This window comes from Ixodes scapularis, unplaced genomic scaffold (genome assembly GCF_016920785.2).
Source record: "Ixodes scapularis isolate PalLabHiFi unplaced genomic scaffold, ASM1692078v2 PGA_scaffold6__148_contigs__length_123643588, whole genome shotgun sequence".
NCBI classification, from domain to species: Eukaryota; Metazoa; Arthropoda; class Arachnida; order Ixodida; family Ixodidae; genus Ixodes; species Ixodes scapularis.
Window position 1 is genome coordinate 18618670 of NW_024609881.1, and position 20385 is coordinate 18639054.

The 20385-nt window shown below is 47.7% G+C and overlaps 1 protein-coding gene across 1 annotated transcript in view; it reads left to right on the forward strand.

Annotated features, from left to right (window-relative positions):
- LOC8040860 (voltage-dependent T-type calcium channel subunit alpha-1H) overlaps positions 1-20385 on the forward strand; it is a 138807-nt gene that overhangs the window by 37933 nt on the left and 80489 nt on the right. Inside the window, exons 9-14 of the mRNA XM_029978421.4 lie at positions 1659-1874; positions 4797-5093; positions 6933-7330; positions 7788-7939; positions 11040-11225; positions 19221-19338. Coding sequence (XP_029834281.2) covers positions 1659-1874; positions 4797-5093; positions 6933-7330; positions 7788-7939; positions 11040-11225; positions 19221-19338 — 1367 coding nt within the window. The remainder of the gene's footprint in view (positions 1-1658; positions 1875-4796; positions 5094-6932; positions 7331-7787; positions 7940-11039; positions 11226-19220; positions 19339-20385) is intronic.

Genomic DNA, 20385 nt, shown 5'->3' on the forward strand with positions numbered 1-20385 from the left:
GTATATCCGATTCTAGCAGATGACGGAGATTACCTTGGAAATGACGAAAGAAACCAAGATAACGCAGGCGAGAAAACGAGGCGGGTGAGGGCGAGCAAGGAGGGCGAGCAACTGTGCTGTCCCAACACCTTCTAAACTCCTAGATGATCTGTAGGGCAACGAGGAGCATAGAAGACGTTCCTATAATTGATAGCTCGCTTCGTCCGTGGCCTTCGGGGATTTTAATGCAATAGCATTCTTTAGCTACCCCTTCCCCCCACCTTTTTTCGTGGACATTTCTAGCCTAATGCACAGTAGGTATACGCAGTACAATATTTCAGCTTACTGTGCCTGCACCCCATTTCGACGCGCGTATGCGTAGCGAGAGTACGCACTCTTTCACATTCGTACTCTCTTCATACGACCTGACGACCTTGGCTTCCTCCTCGGCGTCGTCCTACACGTCTAGTGTACGACGCCACGTCTCGACATCGTCCTAAAGGTCGTCCTTGAGGCCGCCTTAGAGGTTGTCCTAGAGGTTGCCCTAGATGTCGTCCTCTAGGACATTGTCCTTGAGGTCGCCCTAGACGTCGTTCTTAACGTCGTCCTAGACTCCGTCCCTGACGTCGTTCATGGCCTCGTAAGAAAAGGGGGTAAACATGACGAATGCTGTCGCAATTCATAAACAACAAGCAATTGTAGTGTCTGCAGCCATTTGTTTTGCAACAAGCCTATTGCAGGAGCTATTGCCCGCACGAGCTGAAACATAGCGGCGACCGGAAGTCCTACTTGCGCTCGTGCTTAACAGTAACCCCCTAGAAAACAAGGCCGAAGTGCTGAAGTTTTGTCGTCACCTGCGCAGCAGACATGCTCGACGAGTCTCAGAAACGCTGATGAGACTTGTGCTCCAGGAGTCTCAAAAACGCTGACGAGACTCGTGCTCTGCCTGTTTCAGACAAAAGCCGACGCAGCACTCTTGTGAAATCTGGTCCCCGCCTTAGCCTCGTTTAGGTGATACCGAACATTCAGCACTACGGTTTTCTATTCTACGTGTTGTTGAAACATGATTACACGTTTTATTTTCGTCGCATCCTGTCTGAACGAACGGAAGAGCCGAACAACTTGACTTTGGTAAAGTATAATGAAATTGCGGGCTGAAAGTACTGCCTTCCTTTTCCTTTCTCTGCCAACTCCTCACTGGCAGAGAAGGAGTCACATGCGGCAAATTTGACTAAAGCGCTTGTCGGGAAGCGAGCGTCCTTGTGGAGCGCACAGTTTGGGCCGGGATATATTTTTCGCTCTGCATGCGCGAGATGTCGATGTTACACTGACATCTGACAAGATGCAAGCTTGTTGAGCCTTCGAGCATCATGTGTGCCACCACGATACGTCTAATTGCGTCATTTTTATAACCCAAGCGCCGTTTCAAAGCGGTTGTGTACAAGCAGACGCCCTGACAACCGACAAAACAACTCGCTCGCGCTTTCGAAGGACCTGGGAGACTCACGACGACGTCTACGTGGTGACCAACTGCCTCACGTCGTCGCGCCCGTCACTCTTCCTGTAAGAGCAACGGTCACTTCTCCCGCGAGACTTGGAGTCAAATAATGGAGACCGTTACTCTGCTCCGCAAGCCGGGCATTTAGAGTTACCCTAACTTGGGGCTGCCTCCCGCGCAGACTCGAGCGGTTCCTCCCCGGCGGAATCGAAGACTTCGCTGCCGGACCTGGGCCCCGTGGCCGCGGTGGCTTCCGAGGGCACTACAGAGCGCTGCCGAATGCTCGAGCTCCCCCCGAGGGCCAGCCCCGAAGCCTCGGACGTGGAGGTGGGCGCGTCGCCCAGGAGGCCCTCCTGTCTCAGGATAGCCTCTCGGACCGGTCTGTCCAACCCGCAAGGTAGGAGGAGCAGCCTTTTCCTTTGCTTCACATTGTGGTCGCCAATCCGCATCATTTTTTGCTGCTGGACAAAGAGCTGGATATTTGGGAGTTTTTGTACACCGGTTTTCCCCTCCGCTACATTCTCAAACGCCGCTACTGCGCGCGCACGCTGCTAGCATTGACTGCAAAGTCGCAAAGTTCCTGCTCTGCTGGCGGGTTGCAGGACGACGGAAAGTTCCGAGGGTATTTCTAAACTGAAAATTTTTCGACAAATTAAAAGAGAGGGAGAAAGAAAGAGAAGTAAATATGACAGAGTTACAGTAAAGTAGAAAACGGAAGAGTAGGTAGAAAGGAAAGATGTGGTAAATTGGACTGGGAGGAGAGGTAAATGGAAAGTTTCGACGGGATTGCTAAACTGTATTTTTTTTTTTTTTGCCGAATTGTCAGAAAGAATGAGAGAAGAAGAGATAAGGAAAGGTAAATATGGACATGATTACAGTAAAGTAGAAAAGGGAAGAGTAGGTAGAAAGGAAATATATGTTTAATTTGGGATTGGGATTAGGGGTAAACGTCTACAGCCTATCGGCGAAGCCGGTTGAGTGCACGAACTCAAGTGGATAGTCCCGAATTTTCCGGCGACGCCAGTGGGAGCTATAATCTGTCCGCCCCTAAGCTGAGATCTGCGGTAAAAGCTGCATTCTGGTTGGACCAGTCATACGCCTCTCTTTCGCCACGTCATCGCGCTCCCGGCCATACTCCAGCCCAGAGGTCAGGTCATAAGAGGGAGGCGGCTGAGTGGCCCTGTGGGCACGTAGCTTCCACTGCAGTCCCAGCTTAGGGGTGAACGGAGATAGAAACGGTTGGCCAATTTCAACCACAGACAGCTTAACTTGCAGGGCCCGATGGGTATCCTAGTACTTCCGGCAGTGTAGTAGGATGTGGGTAAGGTCTTATTGTCGTAGCACTTGAGTCAGTTAGGGCTTTCAAAAACGCCTATCTTTGAGATAAACACCCGTGTGAGCACACTTTTTACAGCGATGGTGAAGGAGGCGAGTTGTCTTTTTTCGCTTCAGTCCCCTAGTTTCCTGGTGCTAGTTTATTAGCATTCCTACTGAAAAACCCAGTATAACTTTTTACTATCTGAGTAGACCCTTTCACAAATTCAGTGCCTTCTAGTGGCTGAAATATCGGTCCAAATTGGTGTATGCTAATGGTAGATAAAATGTGGTACCTATTCATCAGCCGTAGACATACAAGAGCTACTGTGTTTTTCACGGAACAGTTATTTCTTTATATCCTTCAGTTTCGATGGTGTCGAGAAGCTATACCACTCTGTACAAAGCCCTTAGAGTTGAGTAAACTTCTTGATAGCTCTAACATTTTATTGTCATGAGCTGCCTGGGGCATGCCGAAACCGAGCATTCCAAGGACTTGCGTGACACCCTCAAATGTGTAGCGCATGGAAGCTTTAAGTCTCATCACGGTGACATCAAACAGCGAACCAACGTCTGGATGCCCATCGGCATGGGTTTCTGTCTTCAAATTATTTCTTCTCCAGCCATCAAAAGTATGCCATTAGCATGTACAGATGATACACACTTAGGTGATGATAGCTATCGAAGTGGCCAGACTGACTTTCATAAAGGGTCTGTTATGGAGCTAGAAATTTATCTAGATTCTATCTAGATTTCAGGTTTTCAGAAGATATTCCTTTGTCTGCAATCTGGATTTAAAGTTTTCAGGAACAGAGTTCCAGTTTCGTAATCCAGATAGTGAAGCGTCATCTAGGTTTTTCGGTATGGACGGCATCTGAATACTCAGTGTCATACCTTGAAATTTAAAGGACTGGGGATTGAACGTGGTAAACTACGTGAAAATCCAGTCAATCTATTTGTCATGGTATTGCGAGCTAACCCCACGTGGGGCCCACTGAAATTGTTCCTAAAATCCTCGGCGCGAAAGGTCCGTTAACGTATATCTAATGTCGATGACACTTTCTTTATACGATCCTGGCATATAAAGTTGTTGCAGTGCGTTATGGAGTTAGACATTATAAGCAGTTTTCCGGACGTTCGTGTTGAAATGCATTTGAGAACGTAACACATAGCAGCAAGCTCAGCGTTTCTCGAACTCCCTCGTTCGTGAAACCAGCCGCTCAACATCATGCCTTTCGCTCGAATCGTGAAGGCTGCCGCTGAGCAACGGGAGCCGCTACATGGAGCCCATGGCGCCTGTGTAGATGTGAAGTGTGTATACCTTCGACCAATCGTGTAAGGTCGACAACAGTGACGCTTTTGGTTCCGGACGTCGGTTGTCATTGTAGACGACGCGCGCCATGGTGATGACGTGCTTCCTACGACGCGCCGCCATTGTTGATTCAGGCGCATCCCAAGCACCACCTTGGCGGAGCTTGTACAATCAGTGAGTTTTATGGTCCAGTGTTTTACCGCTCAACACGTAGAACAAAACGTAGCTCAGCTTCTCTCCCCCGCGACTTTTAAGGTTGAACCGTTTCAGCTGGATAGTGTCGCTTCCTCTGGAGTTGCAAAACTGTTCACCCTTGAGCCTCAGTTGCACTGTTCATGCACTACACAAAGAACACGGAGTTCGTTGCCGACATGATGACATCCGAAGACACGTCGCAAGCATGTTCGGAGCAGCTTCATACATGTATTTCTGCAAACAGTTTACATATACAAAGAACGCCTTGGACAGTTTGTGCAGACTGTTTTTTGTACGATGTCAAGCATGTTCGAAACATGTTTGCTTCACAGGCACGTCTGTAGAAAGTTTACGTGTGGCCAATGCAAGGAACGCCTTAGACCGTTTATGCAGACTGCCTTTTGTATGATAAATTGGGAACCGTTGCTTAAAGGGGCGGCTATGGGCGTAGGCGCCTTGATAGTCTCACAGATTGTGCGAGGTCCCTCGTTTCCCCAGGGCCGGACACGACGGCCGCGCTGCCCGAGCGTCCGGCGCTGGGGCGGGGCCCCTGCGGCCCCAAGACGGTGAGCCTGCAGGCCCCTGCCCCGCCGACGCCTTCGGACGAGCTCGTGGCCCACCCCGGCTCGGCCAGCGGCTCCTCGTCCTCCCCCCTCCCGACGACCACGGCCGGTGCAGGCGCCACGTTGACCTGCGCGGAATTACTGGCCTTCAGCGGGGCCCAGAGCGCCGCGCTGGCGGCCAGCTTCGCAAGCAACTTCGCCATGCACCGGTTCTACTCGACACTCGGCAAAGGTCCGCGCTTTTAGGGCGCAGCACGCTGAAGGGATGCAGTCCGCCCCAAATCCAGAAACGGTAGCCACGAAATAGCCCCTTCTCACAAAGCCTCATAATGCGAAGATTCCAAAAGATCACGCGCAGAGCGTGCAACGAATCTGCGGAACGTATTCTGTGTGTTTCTCCTAGCGCCTGTGGAATCTTTACCACGTATCACTGTAGAGAATGAAAGACAGGGTAGCGACAACACCTTTTTATATCTTTCGTTTTTCCACGTATCAGGTTGAGTCATGTCAACTTTTCACCAGCTCGCCCGCGCGCTCACCGTTCTTTGACACCCCTTAATAACAAAGATGGAACATTTTTGGCATGACCAAAAGAGAGCCAACACTGGGCATACACTGAACACGAGTGCATTATCATCAAAGACCGATACTCGCGGTCATTCAGTGAGAACACGAGTCGGGGCAGAACACTGACCCGACTCAACACACAACGCGGAACCCTCGAACGGGGGTTCCGCGTTGTCCTTCTTTCAGTGACGCCAAACATTCAACACATCCTTGGTATCTTTGGTATCAGGGAGGTTTTGGCAGCGTCGTTGCCAGCCTGCCCTCAACCACCCGCTTCAATTTCTTCCGTTGCCTGCCGCGTTGCTTCCGTCGTCTGCTACAGCGGCCGGTTCAATGCAGGTTGTTTCCAGCAATCCTTTCAGTGTCTCGGAGGGCGCTGCAACTTTTGCAAAAGGCCTATTTCTAACGTTACCCACACCATAAAGCCGCCTGTAGCTTGGCCTAAACTTTATGTGGATGGGCTATCGACGACGCCAATCTTGTTTGTTCACACTTTTTTTTATAGTGAGAGTTGTAAGGGTGTTTTAAAATGTTGGGCGTCCGTACTCTGAAGTACAAATTCGTGAGCTTAACGTAAACCACCCAGCCTTGTGGTGTCAAGATAGTGCGTGCCGTAAAAGCCCGCGTCCTCTCCGGAGAGCCTTTCACCCACTCGGCGTCCTAACATATCACATTTCTGAGGGTCCCATTACGCTTAGGCATTGTTTATGTGGAACTTTTCGTGTGGCCTCTATCGGCTTAAGAAACACACGGTGTGGCTTAATCCGTCCATGTGCCGTGCTTCGTGATTTGTTCTTCGGACACTCTTATCGGTAAGTGCTTCGATTAGATTAGACACGAAGCATTAACGAGTAATAGGATGCCCACAGATAGTATCCAAGGCTGTGGACGCGTGCTCGGCATCTCATATTACAGGGCCTTCGCCAAGTCGCAGGTGGTGTCGGGTCTGGAGCATCGTATTATCGCAACCTATGAGACCGTGGCCTTGTCGATAAAAACGCCGAAGCACGAGTTTAGAGGCGCCTGAAAACTTCAATCTTTCCCATTTTTTTGCAACAGAGCTGCTAACGGCTAGTTTCCCTAAGATCGTGTCCCCCTCCCCCCCCCCCCCCCCCCCCCAAAAGAAATGAAGACACCGAACTCTGGACACATACCGCCATCTATGAGCGACGACGGCAAGCCAAGTATCTGGTTGCTGCCGTCGCTCATAGAGGGCGGCAGCCTTTCCACTCTGGCTTGCCGACTTGTGGCCGGCCATTACTTTCCATTGTGCAGCTCTGCTGGTCTTCTGTCTTCACCAGAGTGGAAGGCTGAAAGTTTTTTTTAATGAAAACTAGCACAGGGAACCAGGAATGCTTTTCTGTTCTTGGATCTAGAAATGACTGTGACAAACTCCCACAATTATATGGCCTAAGTTCTAAAATCGTGGCACCGGCCCTTTAATGTGAAACGGAGTATCGTTCCCAAACAAGGCGGTTAACCGAGAGGCTCCTCTCCGGCGCAGGTACGAAGCATTACTCGGCACCGCAGTTGACGTTCCACTCCCATGGCTCCTCCCGTCGGCGGCGTCGGCACCCTCAGCCCGTCGACTCTCCCCCCTCGACGTCCCCGTCTTCGTCGTCCTCGACGTCCTCGTCGTGTTCAGGGGCCCACAGCGACTCCTCCTCGTGCGGCGAGGAAGAGGACGACGGGGAAGAGTCGTGGTACTCCGAATACGAGGACGAGCTCTCGGGAAGCGGGTCGGGTCCTCCCAGGGGGCGAGCCCGGGGCCCCTGCTGCCGCTTCTGGCGAGCTCGGCAGGTGCAACTCAGGCGCCTCGTGGGGCACCAGTACTTCCAGAGGGGCATCCTCACTGCCATCCTCGTCAATACCCTCAGCATGGGCATCGAATACCACGATCAGGTGAGGCACCTCGAAACCCACTAGGCTGACTGCACCCGTTTACCAGTATGGCCTCTGGCAATGCCACATAAAGAATGTCTGAAATAGCGGCCAGGCCATTTAAATCAACCGCAAATATCGGTTTCCTAACCTATCGCGCTATGATTATGTGCAGCGTTGCCCACAGGTGATGCATTTTTCATATAAAATTTGCAAAGAGCGAACTCACCCAAAAAAAAAGTAAAAAAAGAAAAGGTTTAAGAACTATGGAAACGCGGCGAGGCCACTAACCTTGAAACAATAGGGCGCCGTTAGTGCAGGACCTAATCAGGTGAGCTCGTACTGCCCAAAATCAGTGCACCATAGTATGTTCAAAGCTTCCGTGCAGGAGTGCATACGTGTAGTGGAAGCATGCAAAGGTAGTGGTCGCATGTAAGGACGGGTGGTCGTGACAATCGTCCTTTTGCGGCGCCTGCAGCCCCACGAGCTGACCCAGGCCGTGGAAATCAGCAACCTCATCTTTACTGGCATCTTCGGCCTTGAGATGTTGCTCAAGATCCTTGCGGAGGGCTTTCTCTCCTACATCAGTAGCGGTTTCAACCTCTTTGACGGAGTCATCGTTATCCTCAGGTGAGAAGCGACTTTCTACTCGACGTGCTTTTCTCCGTAAAATAGCTTTACCCTGCCTTGTTGTCTACCTCGAACGTTCCAACACGTTCGACTTGCCTTTACGTCCACCCTAAGATTCGACGACGCCGGTTCGTTATAAGAACACCAGGAAATACCGACACCACCGATGTGTAGTCTTCGGGAAAGAGACGACGACGACAACAACAACAATGAAATTCGCGAATTATCTTTCGTTTTTTGTTATGCCGTAAGGGTAAAAAAAAACTCCATCGAATACAGTCGGCGTCCGTCGCTTCAATGTACAGTAAAGACCAAATGATAATAACTGCGATACACTATTGAGTACAGTTCAGGCAAGTACAGTTGTCACCAAAAGTATTCGGAACACACACCCGGTGTCTTATACCGTGGGAGCGCTATCCTGGCGGCGGCCGAAGAACTGCCTCCTGACGTGGCCACGGAACGCTAAATAGAGCCGCCCAAGCAGGGGAGACGACCGCTCGCTGGACCATGGATACAGCGGCAATTTCGCCGACCGACCACTCTATACTTATCGCTATAATTTGACATGAAGCTGCATGGTTTACTCTTGAAACAGTTAGTGATTTATGGTTCAAGCAGCAAGCATTTGATGCTTCCCCCGAATGAGGCTAAAAGTGTAGATTGCCTCGCAGGCAAGCTTGGGTTGTAACCCGGTCCAACAGCGACTTCGGCCTTGAGCGAGCGGCCTTCCCTACTCGGACTGTTTCACTGAGCGCTACATCGGCTCCCGCCAGGATGACGCTCAAGATAAGACGCCGTTCGCGTGTTCCAGACAAATTTTGTAAGATCTGTACACGCAACTATGGTAACCTGCCCTTCCTTCTTTCATCACCGAGGGGCCCTCTCCGCCTGCTTCGAAACCACGAAGTAGTTCTCCGCAGCGAGATTAATTTTACTATAGATTCTACGCTGGCGATACGAGAGTTCTTGACGACAAATCTGATTCTTCCTGCTTTTGGCATTGAGATTACATTCAACTGGGGAATCTTGGCCTTCTGGTTTAGCAACGGGTGGGGACACCTCAGCAGTGCGAGGAGAAAATACATAATTAAAACCTGAAGAAATGTGGCGCTAATATTGCGCTGCCGCAGTGCTCCCCCGTATGTGAACTGGCTTTTACGGTTATTTAGGAATGCAGCGACTTACATTCGTGCATTTAAAAATCTTTTAGGACAATATTAAGCCGAATAGCCTGCAACAAGAAAAGGCAAAGAAAACATGCATATATATAGTTTCGATTTTTTTTTTTTTTTTTGCCGAATTAGTGACAACACGTAAGGGCCAACCACTTAGATGACATCAGTGTATGGGCATGATGACGCGTGCTGGGGTGGTAATTTTTTTTTCAAATTGTCGTTTATGCATTTAGCTATTCAGCGTAAAATCTAGAGTGAACGCACACTCACGGTGGACAGACAAATGTGGAAAATATAAGATGGGCGATCTTTCGGGAGTGCGCGTTTGTTAGGAATTTTATGGTAACTATACTACATTTCTCTTTACGTCCGATCAAAGCCGACCCTACGATCTGACAGAACCAATGAAGCAGCTTGAAAAGTGCATCGTCACGGCACTCAGTGTCTTTGTGTGTTCCCTGTCGTTCGAAGACACCTAACACTGCTCACGTGTAGGAATGCGAACGCATTCCTCCACGGCAGCGCATTCCTACAAGCAGCGCGCCACGTCTTTCTTTTCACAGGAAGCTTCGGTGGTGACGTCACGCTACTCCACTGCGCAGGCGCGGCGAACCGCCGCCTCCACGATTTTCGTGACGATGCATCTGCCTTGCTGTGCTTTTTTGTGTTTTATTTCTGAGGCGCGTCCGCTTTGACGTTGAGCACCCCCACCCGCTTCCGTGACGAAGCACCTACGTTGCTGCACTTCTCTTTGTGTGTTTTATTTTCGAAGCGGGTCCGCTTTGACCTTGAGCGGCACGTGCTTGCTTACGTGTTTTATGGCCATCTTTTGGGCACAACGCCGACGCCGCCTTTTCGCGTAATGGGACAAACAATTAAGGCTTTCGCCTTAAGACTTGCCGCACACTGACAGGTCTGTCAGAGTGGAACGCTATTTCGTTGCACGTGAACGAAAAAGCAAACTCTAAAATTCCGTTTACTAACCAGAGCACGCTGTAAGAGACGACACAGAAATAACGGCCCATGGGCCATTATTTCTGTAGGATGCTTAAGAAGTAACTGCAGTTACTTCGTAAGAGAATAAACTGTTAGAGTGGTTTCGTTACTTTTCCAATGTAGTAAGTAACGAGTAAGGGTATTTAACTGCTTCTGGGGGAAAACGTGTACAACGGAAGCGGCCAATTCTCGGTTGTGCATAAAAAGATCTGCAAGAAGTAATGCAGAATAACTTGTAATTGGCCTAGTTGGTGAACGCTAAGAAGCACTGTGTAAACTGCAAAAAACAACAGACACAAAGACGAAGACACGCACACAGGCGCCTGTGTGTGTGTCTCCTTCCTTATGCCCGTTGTTTTTATTTCATTTTTTGCGCCTTGCGCAAGGTATGTCACTAGAGCTATCCCTGAATGAACTCGGGTAATGAAAGTAATTATCTATTAACAACGACAAGCATTAGAAGCTGCGTCTGCTTTATAAAAACTACATTCAGTGTAACGAAGCAATTTTCAGCTTTTCCACACTGGTGAAAAGGAAGAGCAGCGCGAAGCTGTACTTTGGTGGGAATGAAGTAATGGCCGGCCGCAAGTCGGCGAGCCAGAGTGGAAAGACTGCAAAGATTTCCGCCATCTATGCGCGACAGCGAAAAGCAGACAACCGACAAGCCTGTTGTCTGGTTGCCGCTGTCGCTCAAAGATGGCGGTAGCTGTCCAGAGTTTTGTGTCATCATTTGTTTGCTGGTGAACATGACACTCGGGAAACTAGCCCTTAACAGCTCCGCTGTAAAAATAACGCGAGCTGAAGTAACGCGTTCCTTGTGATTCTCAGTGACGAGTAACATAATTAATTACTTTTTTAGTGAGCGTAACCAACGTTATTCAGTATAGCGTGTACATACCTGGCCCTACCGCGCATGTTTTTTTCAGCATAGTGGAACTGACCCAGAGCAGCGGAAGCGGGCTCTCGGTGCTGCGAACGTTTCGACTTTTGCGGATCCTCAAACTGGTTCGCTTCATGCCGGCGCTCCGGCGCCAACTCTTCATCATGCTGCGGACGATGGACAACGTAGCCGTGTTCTTCGCTCTTCTGATATTGTTTATTTTCATCTTTAGGTGAGTCGAATCCGCCCCTTTTTTCCAGGTTGGATCCTCTCTTCATTTCTTTTTCTGTTTTTACATATACCACTTGTTTCTGCGAAACGTAAACGAGCAATGAATAGAATAGGCCATAGCCTTCTTTATACTGACAAAGCCTGGCAGATCTCCACAAGACGCGGCCGCCGAAAGTGAAAAGATTGAGCGGCAGACAACGAATGAAAGGCGAGGCGTGTAACGGGCGCCCCGCTGCGGCGAGACGCCGAAACACAGTTCTTCCGAGCGATGGAATGTCCGCTCGTACTCCTCGCGTTCTTCGCGTTACCGCTTCTTGTCTCCTCGTGTTTGAAAACCACGTTTCGGGTCCTCGCCGTTGCGGAAGCTGTGCGCTGAATACCAGAAATGCTCTCTGCTACCAGATTCTCGCGCTCCAAATCTGCGACCGGGCACTGTATGGCTCCGTCGTCAAACTGCCAAGCTTTGTGAGTAAAGAGGAGGCTATGATTAGCCTTTCCTATCCTTACACAGATCGTTGAGGCGCTACTGATGCCCCATCAGATAAAACGCGTCGTCCAGCATTGCGTAGTGAATGGGGTAAACCTGAGGTAGTATTGTATTCTTAGTATCGGTTTTCACTTAAGCAATAACGGTAGCTTCTTTTCGGCGAATAAAGTGTTACTACTTTACTTACCTTTGTAGAACTTTATTTTGTGCCATTTTGTTAGCGGACCAATCTTCGAGTGGCTTTTTACTCGTTAAATCACTTTGCTTGTACATGTATACTGTGAGTACTACAATTAGTCGTTATTTTATTTTTTCATGTCATTGCCATTGTTTTTCCTAACGTCAATTCCAGTAAATTGCTCCCTGCCATGCAGCTGCAAGGGCGGGTGTCGTCATTCATTAAGTTATTTCTGTGTAGAAATGTTAGCATTGTACAAGTGACCCTGAGTGACGCCGGCTGTAATATGTCATTAAAATTGTTCAAGTTGATTGTGCGAGAAACAAAACATATAGGTTCTATTGTACCTTCAATTCAAAGATTTTCTGTTAGATTGACGAAAAAAATGGTTCCTTTGATTTTAAGGTACTGTGTTTTTTATGTATTTTTTATTACTTCTTAAAAATGTGTTTATTAGAGGAGATAAAATGTCCCATCTTATGCCTTACCTTTGTTAATCTAGATGTCCAAGCTATGTATATTACCACAGTTGCAATATGGTTGCCAGTCAGTAATAGTGAATGTTCTAACATTTACGCGTCAGTTGTTAAAAAACGTTCTTTTTAGTATGTCATTGTTTAGTTAAAACTAAGAAACAGACCACAACGCCCGCCTCGTCACCTGCACAGACTTCGGACCGGGAGCCTCAATGCTAATTTTTTTTAACGTTTTAAGTCCAATGTTTTTAATTAGTTTTGTTATCTTTACAGTTCCTAGTGGAAGAGAAAAACAATTCTCCTCTAACTTGTACCGACGTCCCTACGAAGCCCCCTCACTACTCGCACAATTTAAAAATTTTAAATTATTGGGTTGAGAAAACATTGCATCTCAAATGACACCTTATGTCATATGTCGAATATTAGACTTTCGGTGTTATTAATATACATTTCCTGTGGCCATCGCTATTGGGCCAAGAGGGAACATGTTGCTCAGCCTTGTTTTTCTTTTCCAGTAGGGACGTACCCTATTCTTTCTCCCTGCCGGCTGCTGTCTCCCTCCACTAAACACGTGCCGGAAGTGCGCACACGACGCCGTAGGCCCCCACGTATTCTGCACGTGCGTGTGTTACCCGCCTCCGCCTGGCCCCCGTGTTCCTTGCTTGGGCCTTTTTCGCTCCGACGTCACGCTGTGCCCGGTCTTTATCACCAGCCACCTTTACTGTCCCCCCGACGCCAAGCCCCTACGCTGATGGCGACGTTTTTTATAGATATTTTCCACAGGAGCGCCACCATCTTGAATTGTCGTCACTTCCAGTATCGGCGACGACAAAATAGTAAAACGTTTCAACCTGTAATTAGTAAAAAAAATAGAGGGGAACCAAAACGAGAATGTGTGACGGTTAGGCTTATAACCTTAATGTCTTCTGTTGGCGTGGTGACGGCAAAGTAATGTTTTCGCTCATACTGGAAGTGACGACAACTCAAGATGGCGGCGCCCTTGTGGAAAGGTCTATAGGTCGAGTCGTAGCCTGGTTTGAGAACCGCGTAGACGCAGCAAAACTAGAGCAATAGCTCGCGCTACTCCGCCGGATGCCGACACTAATTCAATCCTTTATGTACATGTCCCGTTTGAGCAAGAATAGCAAACAACCAACGAAGACCAACTTCTGCACGCGAAGACGTCTTCCGCAAGCTTGCAATATCTCGAAGCCTACCTTCGCTTTCATGCTGCGCGTCATGAGCTTGGTCGGCATCGGTTGTTGCTGTTTGTCACTCTTGTTGGACTTGAGCTTTATCGCCCTGGGAGCTTTCGGTGCTTACAGCTTCCTAAAACTAAAGAACGTAAAGGACAGGCAAGGATATGAAGTAGGCAAATTGTTGTGTGTGTGTTTATACAACCGGAAGTTAGTCTGCCTCGGTGGACGTCTGGTGTCTCAGCTGTAGATGAGCCTTTTAGCCAGTGTAGTGCAACCGCCAGCCTGGGGTCTTTAATGTGCACCACGCAGTAGGGATACACGGCCGCACGGCGGTACGATGCTCATCCAGATCGAAACGGGAGAAAGTAGACAGGACAGCGCTATACTCACAACTGGCGTTTTACTAGAAAACTAAGGAAAAGGAGGCAGAAGTGATAGAAGTTATACGGAAGATAAAAAAACGGAAATAAAAGACAGAGCAATCATAGCAACTGTTGAGTTGCATGCATATGCGTAAAAGTAGTGCAAATAAAAACAGTATTTTATTTTTAAAACAATGTATAAAATATAACTTTAAAAAATTATTGCAAGATGACTTTCAAGGATGAAGTTTGAGATGATCATCCACCTAACAAGATACCTGACACCTTATGTAGCGTGGTGGTGGTACAATAGTTCTTTGTCTGACAGGGACACAAAAGGCGCGCTGATACAGACGTCACCACAACCCTTGATGGTCTGTGCCTCGCAAAGTTCTTTTGATATTTTTTTCACGGTACAGCCACAAAACACTGTTTTTTTTTTTCTTCTTTTTTTTAAAGATCGGCGTGCAGTGGCAATCACGTGCGTGTATTGCGAGATGTCCTGCGGTGAGGAGTTGAGAGATATTGCATTTTCCCGGAGTCTTGTATTTACACTCCGGTCAGATCGTTCCACATAAACTTTCCAGCAGGTGATTGACTGTTTGTTTACTATAGCGTTGCGGCATGGTATATATCTATGCTTGTGCTGCGCTTTCCAGTCATTCTGATGGTTTTACGGAGAATTGATCTGAGGGCACAGTTTCTTCAGCTTGTCCGGTGCAGAAAATACTGAGAAATGTAAAATCTAGATGCAACCGTTTTGATGTTATGAAATATGTATGGCATAATTGGTGGGCGTCAATTCCTGCTCTTTCTTTTTTATTTCTGTTGTTTTGAGCTAATCATATTTTCGACAACGTCAAGATATCCAGGCGTCTTGAGTTTTTCCACTTGTGTTTCAAGGCTCTGTCTCGCCTTATGGACACGTGATTTCTTGAGAGCAGCGCAGATTCAGGTATTCACATTCGCTCTTTTTCTGAGTTTGGAATGCACACTCAAACTCTCATGTCTACCTCGTGTCCTCGTCTGTACTGGCGTTTTATAGTTTCAGCATGTTGAACCGACTAGCCAACCTTAATATTATGGTACGAACAGCTTCATTGATAGGCCTTTGCAGCGGTGTTTACGCTCCCTTTACCAGGGTTATTTGTATCGGGGTGCTTGTTTAGCGCCGCCTCACTACCAGTTGGCATCCGCCTACAAGGGCATAGCTTCCGATAGAGCAGAGCCTTGGAGCTCTGCTCTATTCAGAGCCTTGGAGAAGCACAGTACGGGCATTCAGTCAGAGGCCTTGAGAACTACTGCGCTGGCATACGGTCTAAAGCTTGTGTGGAACCGCGCTTCACGTAGCAAGCGGGTTCTGATTATGCCCGGCCGGTGGCCGGGGGTAGCAGAGCCACGGCTCTTTGCTAACGAATCCCATCATAGCCCGTCAACGCACTTCGGCTAGCGCCGCGAGGCAGCTGCGTACCAGTTAAGTACCGTCCATGCGGAAACCCGTGCCACCGTTCTTTGGCGTGCATAACCGTACCAGTGCGCGACGTCGTTTTTAATTTAGCTGCCTCAGATTTGGGAACTTATCTCTTTCTCAGCCCTAGTACGTCGTCCGCGGGTCGCCTTGGAAAGTTTTAGTTGGCGTTATAAGAGGCACAAGAGCGAGAACACAAGTCTGCGGAACGCTTTGATGGCACGAATAAATGTTTATTATAACCACCCTCTGAGCCAGCGTTCCCGTGTCTCTGTCTCTCAATGCCTCTAGCAACCCACACATTCGCTGCAACAGTTGCTAAAAAAATACCTATTTGGTCGGATTTCGCTCTGTTTCTAGACCGGAGATAGGAAAGCATTTTCAAGACAGCCTTGTTCATAATTTGAGAAACATTCCCGCAGACTCGGAGAAACGTTTCGCTTCGGATTATTTTTGAGTTTGAGCTAGCGAGGCTTGAAGTTTCCGTCGTGTTAATGATAATTCATGCCTATCAATTGATCAATGAGGGTCTGCTTCATCTTTTTTTTTTTTGTGGTGCGGCGTGCTCTTATGTTCATCAAACTATCCCCATTTATCTAAAAAAACATTAGTGACTGTCATTGTTTAAACCTGTGTTTTTCTATAACTGACCTGAACAACCCGAGGTTTTCATTATAGACACCACTGAATTAACTGAAAGTCATCGCGCCTATTCAATGAAATGTAATGTAACCTTATTTACCATCGTGGTGCCTAGATCATGTACCCGGATGGTGTGTTTACCGCGTCTTCAATATGGTCCCTCCATCGATTTCTACCTGATGACTTCATAGAAGTCCAATGCCCTTGACTGCCGCGATTCTGGCAGCGGCGGCGCAGCAGCACAGGTGGATGCGGTGGACGCCTGTTATGCTGTGGGTCGCTCTGCATCCAGACAGTCAATGGGAACCGAAAGCAAACGCAAAATGGGATGCCGTGACGACAGCGAGCCACGCGTCACACTCGCCTTTTCCGCCAAAATATCTACGTCCAACCTCCAGGATTCTGACATCCTACAGCATGTCACACTGCTCTTGCGACGCAATGTGTTGCCACTTTGGGACCGCTTTCGATGAATGTGTGGAATAGAATGGTAAACACCAGCCTCAAGATGCGTTCGAGTCAACGTACTACCAGTCGCGTGCTAAAACTGGTGAATTTAGTGGCAATATAGGACATCTCAGTAAGGACTTCGGTAACAAAATAATATTATTTAGGCGAAAGCCTTATATGTCTCATCGTTCAGTCGACCTTCAAAATCCTTGAGCAAAAACACGTCGGCGACAGGAAAGGTGCCAAAACGTCTACGTGACCACTCAGGCGAATTAGAGGCAATGAAATTAAGAAGGATGACAAAGCGACCTAAAAGGAAACAAAGTGAATTCCTAGACATCGTCCTTTAGGCGTCGTTCTTGACGTCGTCCTAGACCTCGCTCTTGACGTTGTCCTAGAGGTCGTCCTAGACGTCGTCCTGTAGGCGTCGCCCTAGACGTCGTTCTTAAAGTCGTCCTAGAAGTCGTCCTAGGCGTCGTCCTCTACGTCGTCCTAGACGTCATCCTTGACTGGCTTTTGATTTCCTACACGTAGCAGTCTTAAGTGTACTCGTGTAATTTTTAATATAATATTCCAGTAGTACACGTCCAAAATATATTTATTTCAACGTATCATTAGTAACATCATGGTGACCGGGACGTGTCTCCGGCCGGTGTGCTTAACATCATATCCCCTCTATAGACCGAAAGTGGTCACGAACTGGCAACGTATGACGCCACGAAATCCGGAGTGTCAAGATTTCGAACGTCGCGACCCTGGCGGTTGATCGTGCAAATGGTGCGGAAAAGCACCAGCGAACACGAGTGTCGCTGTTGTCGCGGCGTCCCAACTTCAGACTTCCGAAAGTTCCGTAGACCGTCAAGCTGGAAGGCGACCTACGGTGTTAACAGACGTCTACCCCATGCACCAACTCCACTGCCGTCACATCGCCAGGATCGCTGCCAGCGACATGCCAATTTTTAGACATCGTCAGGCAGAAATCGAGGAACCGTTTTTTGTGGCTCACTAAAACGCGTTCCAGGCACCATAGTAACATCATGCCTTTCTTTTCATCCAACGCAACCTTCGAGTGTCCAAAAAAAAATCTCACTCATTTACATTTTTAGCGAATATTTGGAGGCACTAAAACCTATTTTACGTAAGATATAAGGAAAGGAAGCAGTATATCTCACTCAGTAAAGAAAGTTAAGACATTTAAAGGTACGTTGTGTGCTTCAAATATGCTAACTTCACTGCTGCTTCTGAACAAGATGTAAGAACCCCCTACCCCCGCTCCCTTTTCTAAAACTCCCACTACGTGATTTTCGGGACTTTCATTGCGAGAAAATGGCTCGCCTCCTTTGAACATACACAACGCAAATACTGCTATGTTTAACTAAATTATAGTGTCTACTCACTCCAACCCTCTGCGCTTCGCAGGACTTAGTCAAACTTTTTCATTTGCCTGGCCATAGCATTTAGACTTCACGGAGATGGTAGACAATACCGTTATCTTTTGTAATGACAAAGCAAAGCGCATCTGCATTGTCATAGCCAAGGTTATAAAATGTTTCATGTCTAATATACCTTACAAAAGTCACTGCAATAGGGCTGCGTCAGATTGTAGGCCCCTCTTGCAATTTTAGAATCGGATAGATGGAAGTGCGCAGGCTGACGCCTCACTTTGGAGCCACGAGGCCCTTTTAACCCTTTTTTTTCAGTTATTAGCCCAGGACTTAAAGGTGCAATCAAATTTTATGAGTGTCCTGGAATGTCATAGTTTGGGCAAGGTAGTATAGATTAGTGTACCAAACTAGCCTCTTCGTGATGAAGCGACAATGCTACGTTTGGTTAACTTTATGGAGCAACTTAAAATAATAGGGAAATCGGTTAGCACTTTAGATTCATCTAGGGTACACTCTCAACGGGCTAGAATTTAAGGCAACAACAACAACGTTTAGCCATGTGATATTGCAGGAATTCGCTAATCTTGAGAACTTCCAGTGTGAGATATGAAGATTTTTGCGATGGGGATATGTGGCATAGAAGATGTGTCTTTCTGTGATGCTATTGGGCCGGATCCTTGTTTGGTTTATTCTGTTATGATATAACGACATCAGAGAAGCACGTTGCGATAGGAACTTATACAAAGTCATCGGTGATTGATAAACTAGACAAAATATCAAAGCAGTGCTGCGCTGAAGCCACAATAGTACAATATCGGTAAGAAAAAAAAAACTATGATTGAGAATCGCCCTCTTCCGTGATCATTACTGTCTTCATCGGATATGGCCGTCACTGCCGCTTTCATGGAATTCCCGCACTCCATAACCGCTTCTTGTCCTTGTATTTGTTATGTATGTCTGGCTATTAACCCGCTGATCCACTAACATTGTTCCTCCTAACCATACTTCCTTTATTACGTCAAAAAACTGATAGCAGGCCGTACCAAAAAAAGAAAAGAAGGATGAAGCGGCGGGCGGGCCTCTATGCGACCTGTAAGTTCAGCGTCGAAATTTCAGGCTTCTTAAACAGGATATATTTGAGAGCCTGGCAGCCATATTGAACTGCGGTTTAACCCGACTAATGACACGCCTTTTGCATTCCAGTCTTTTTGAATGCTCCAACACGCGCGATCTCGACGTCCTACTGCTCTGAGTCGTGCGTGCGGACTCCGAAGAGACCTTTGACCTGTGGCGCTTTTCTTTTTGTCTCTCTTCCACGTACGGCGGCGCTCGAAAACGTTATTTCGCAGCGTTCTGGGCATGAACCTTTTCGGCTGCAAATTCTGTGTCAAGGAACCCGATGGGACCGTGCAGTGTGATCGCAAGAACTTTGACTCCCTCCTCTGGGCGCTAGTTACCGTGTTTCAGGTACCGTGTTCCACGCCGCCTGCTAAGCCTCTGCGGAGGTCCTATCAGAACTATCAGAAAACGGTGCCCCCTCCGTGTCCATGCCGTGCTCGGGGGTTCGCTTAACGCCTCGTAAAAGAGCCATACTGAATGGTGCAGACTGAAGCCAGACCAAATTTATGTTATTAGTTTTCTTTGATCCAGCTTTAAAAGAATCAATTTTTTTTTTGTTCAATGAATCACTTTGCACCGGACGAAATACCAGAAGTTATTCCGTTGTAATATAAATGTTAGCCTAAGAGCAAAATTTAAGAAAAAAAATCTCCCCACTGAAACTATTGCGAGTCATGTTCAAATAAATTTGCGAGACACATGCTTAATACCAAGGCATAGGATTGATTCTTTTAAGGGTAAACTAGTTAGACGGACTGATTTTACAGTTTCCTTAAGGTGTTATTGACCACCGATTAAAAAGCGGCGCCAGCCAGGGGTGCACCGTTTTCAGTTTAATTCTTACAATGATGGTTCACAAAGGGGAGACAAAGCGATCTAGAGTAGCCTGTGGACAATTCTGTAAGCACGCGCCTATACGTATACTTCCCAAATCTAAGAAACTAAGGTTATGCGACACAGAGCGGAGGGCCGGGACCTTTCCAACACCTTTCCAATTCATCTGCTTCACTTGTCTTACCCGGTAGATGAGCGGTTCTGGTAACTCTGCGATTGCTCCGAAGGATGCCATCGCTTTTGCTTCTGTGTAGCCTCGCTTCAAACTGCACACCAACTGGGGATGAAAATATTCCAAAATAAGGCCATGCATTGCATTTGGAAAACGTGATTTCTGCCACTTTACTGGGTGGTAATCTAAAAAAAAAATATGGTGTTGTTTTTGTTTCTTTTTTACGGCTGGGGCACCACTTTAAGTCAATAAGCTTCCAGCGGTGATAGATATTGAGCACCGAGTAATTCGTTTATACTTAAGCTGTGCAGCCGCATTCGCGAGCGAGTTCCCCAAACGAGAGCTGATGGAAGCAATCGCAGAAGGGCCAGAACCGTCTTAATGGAGTT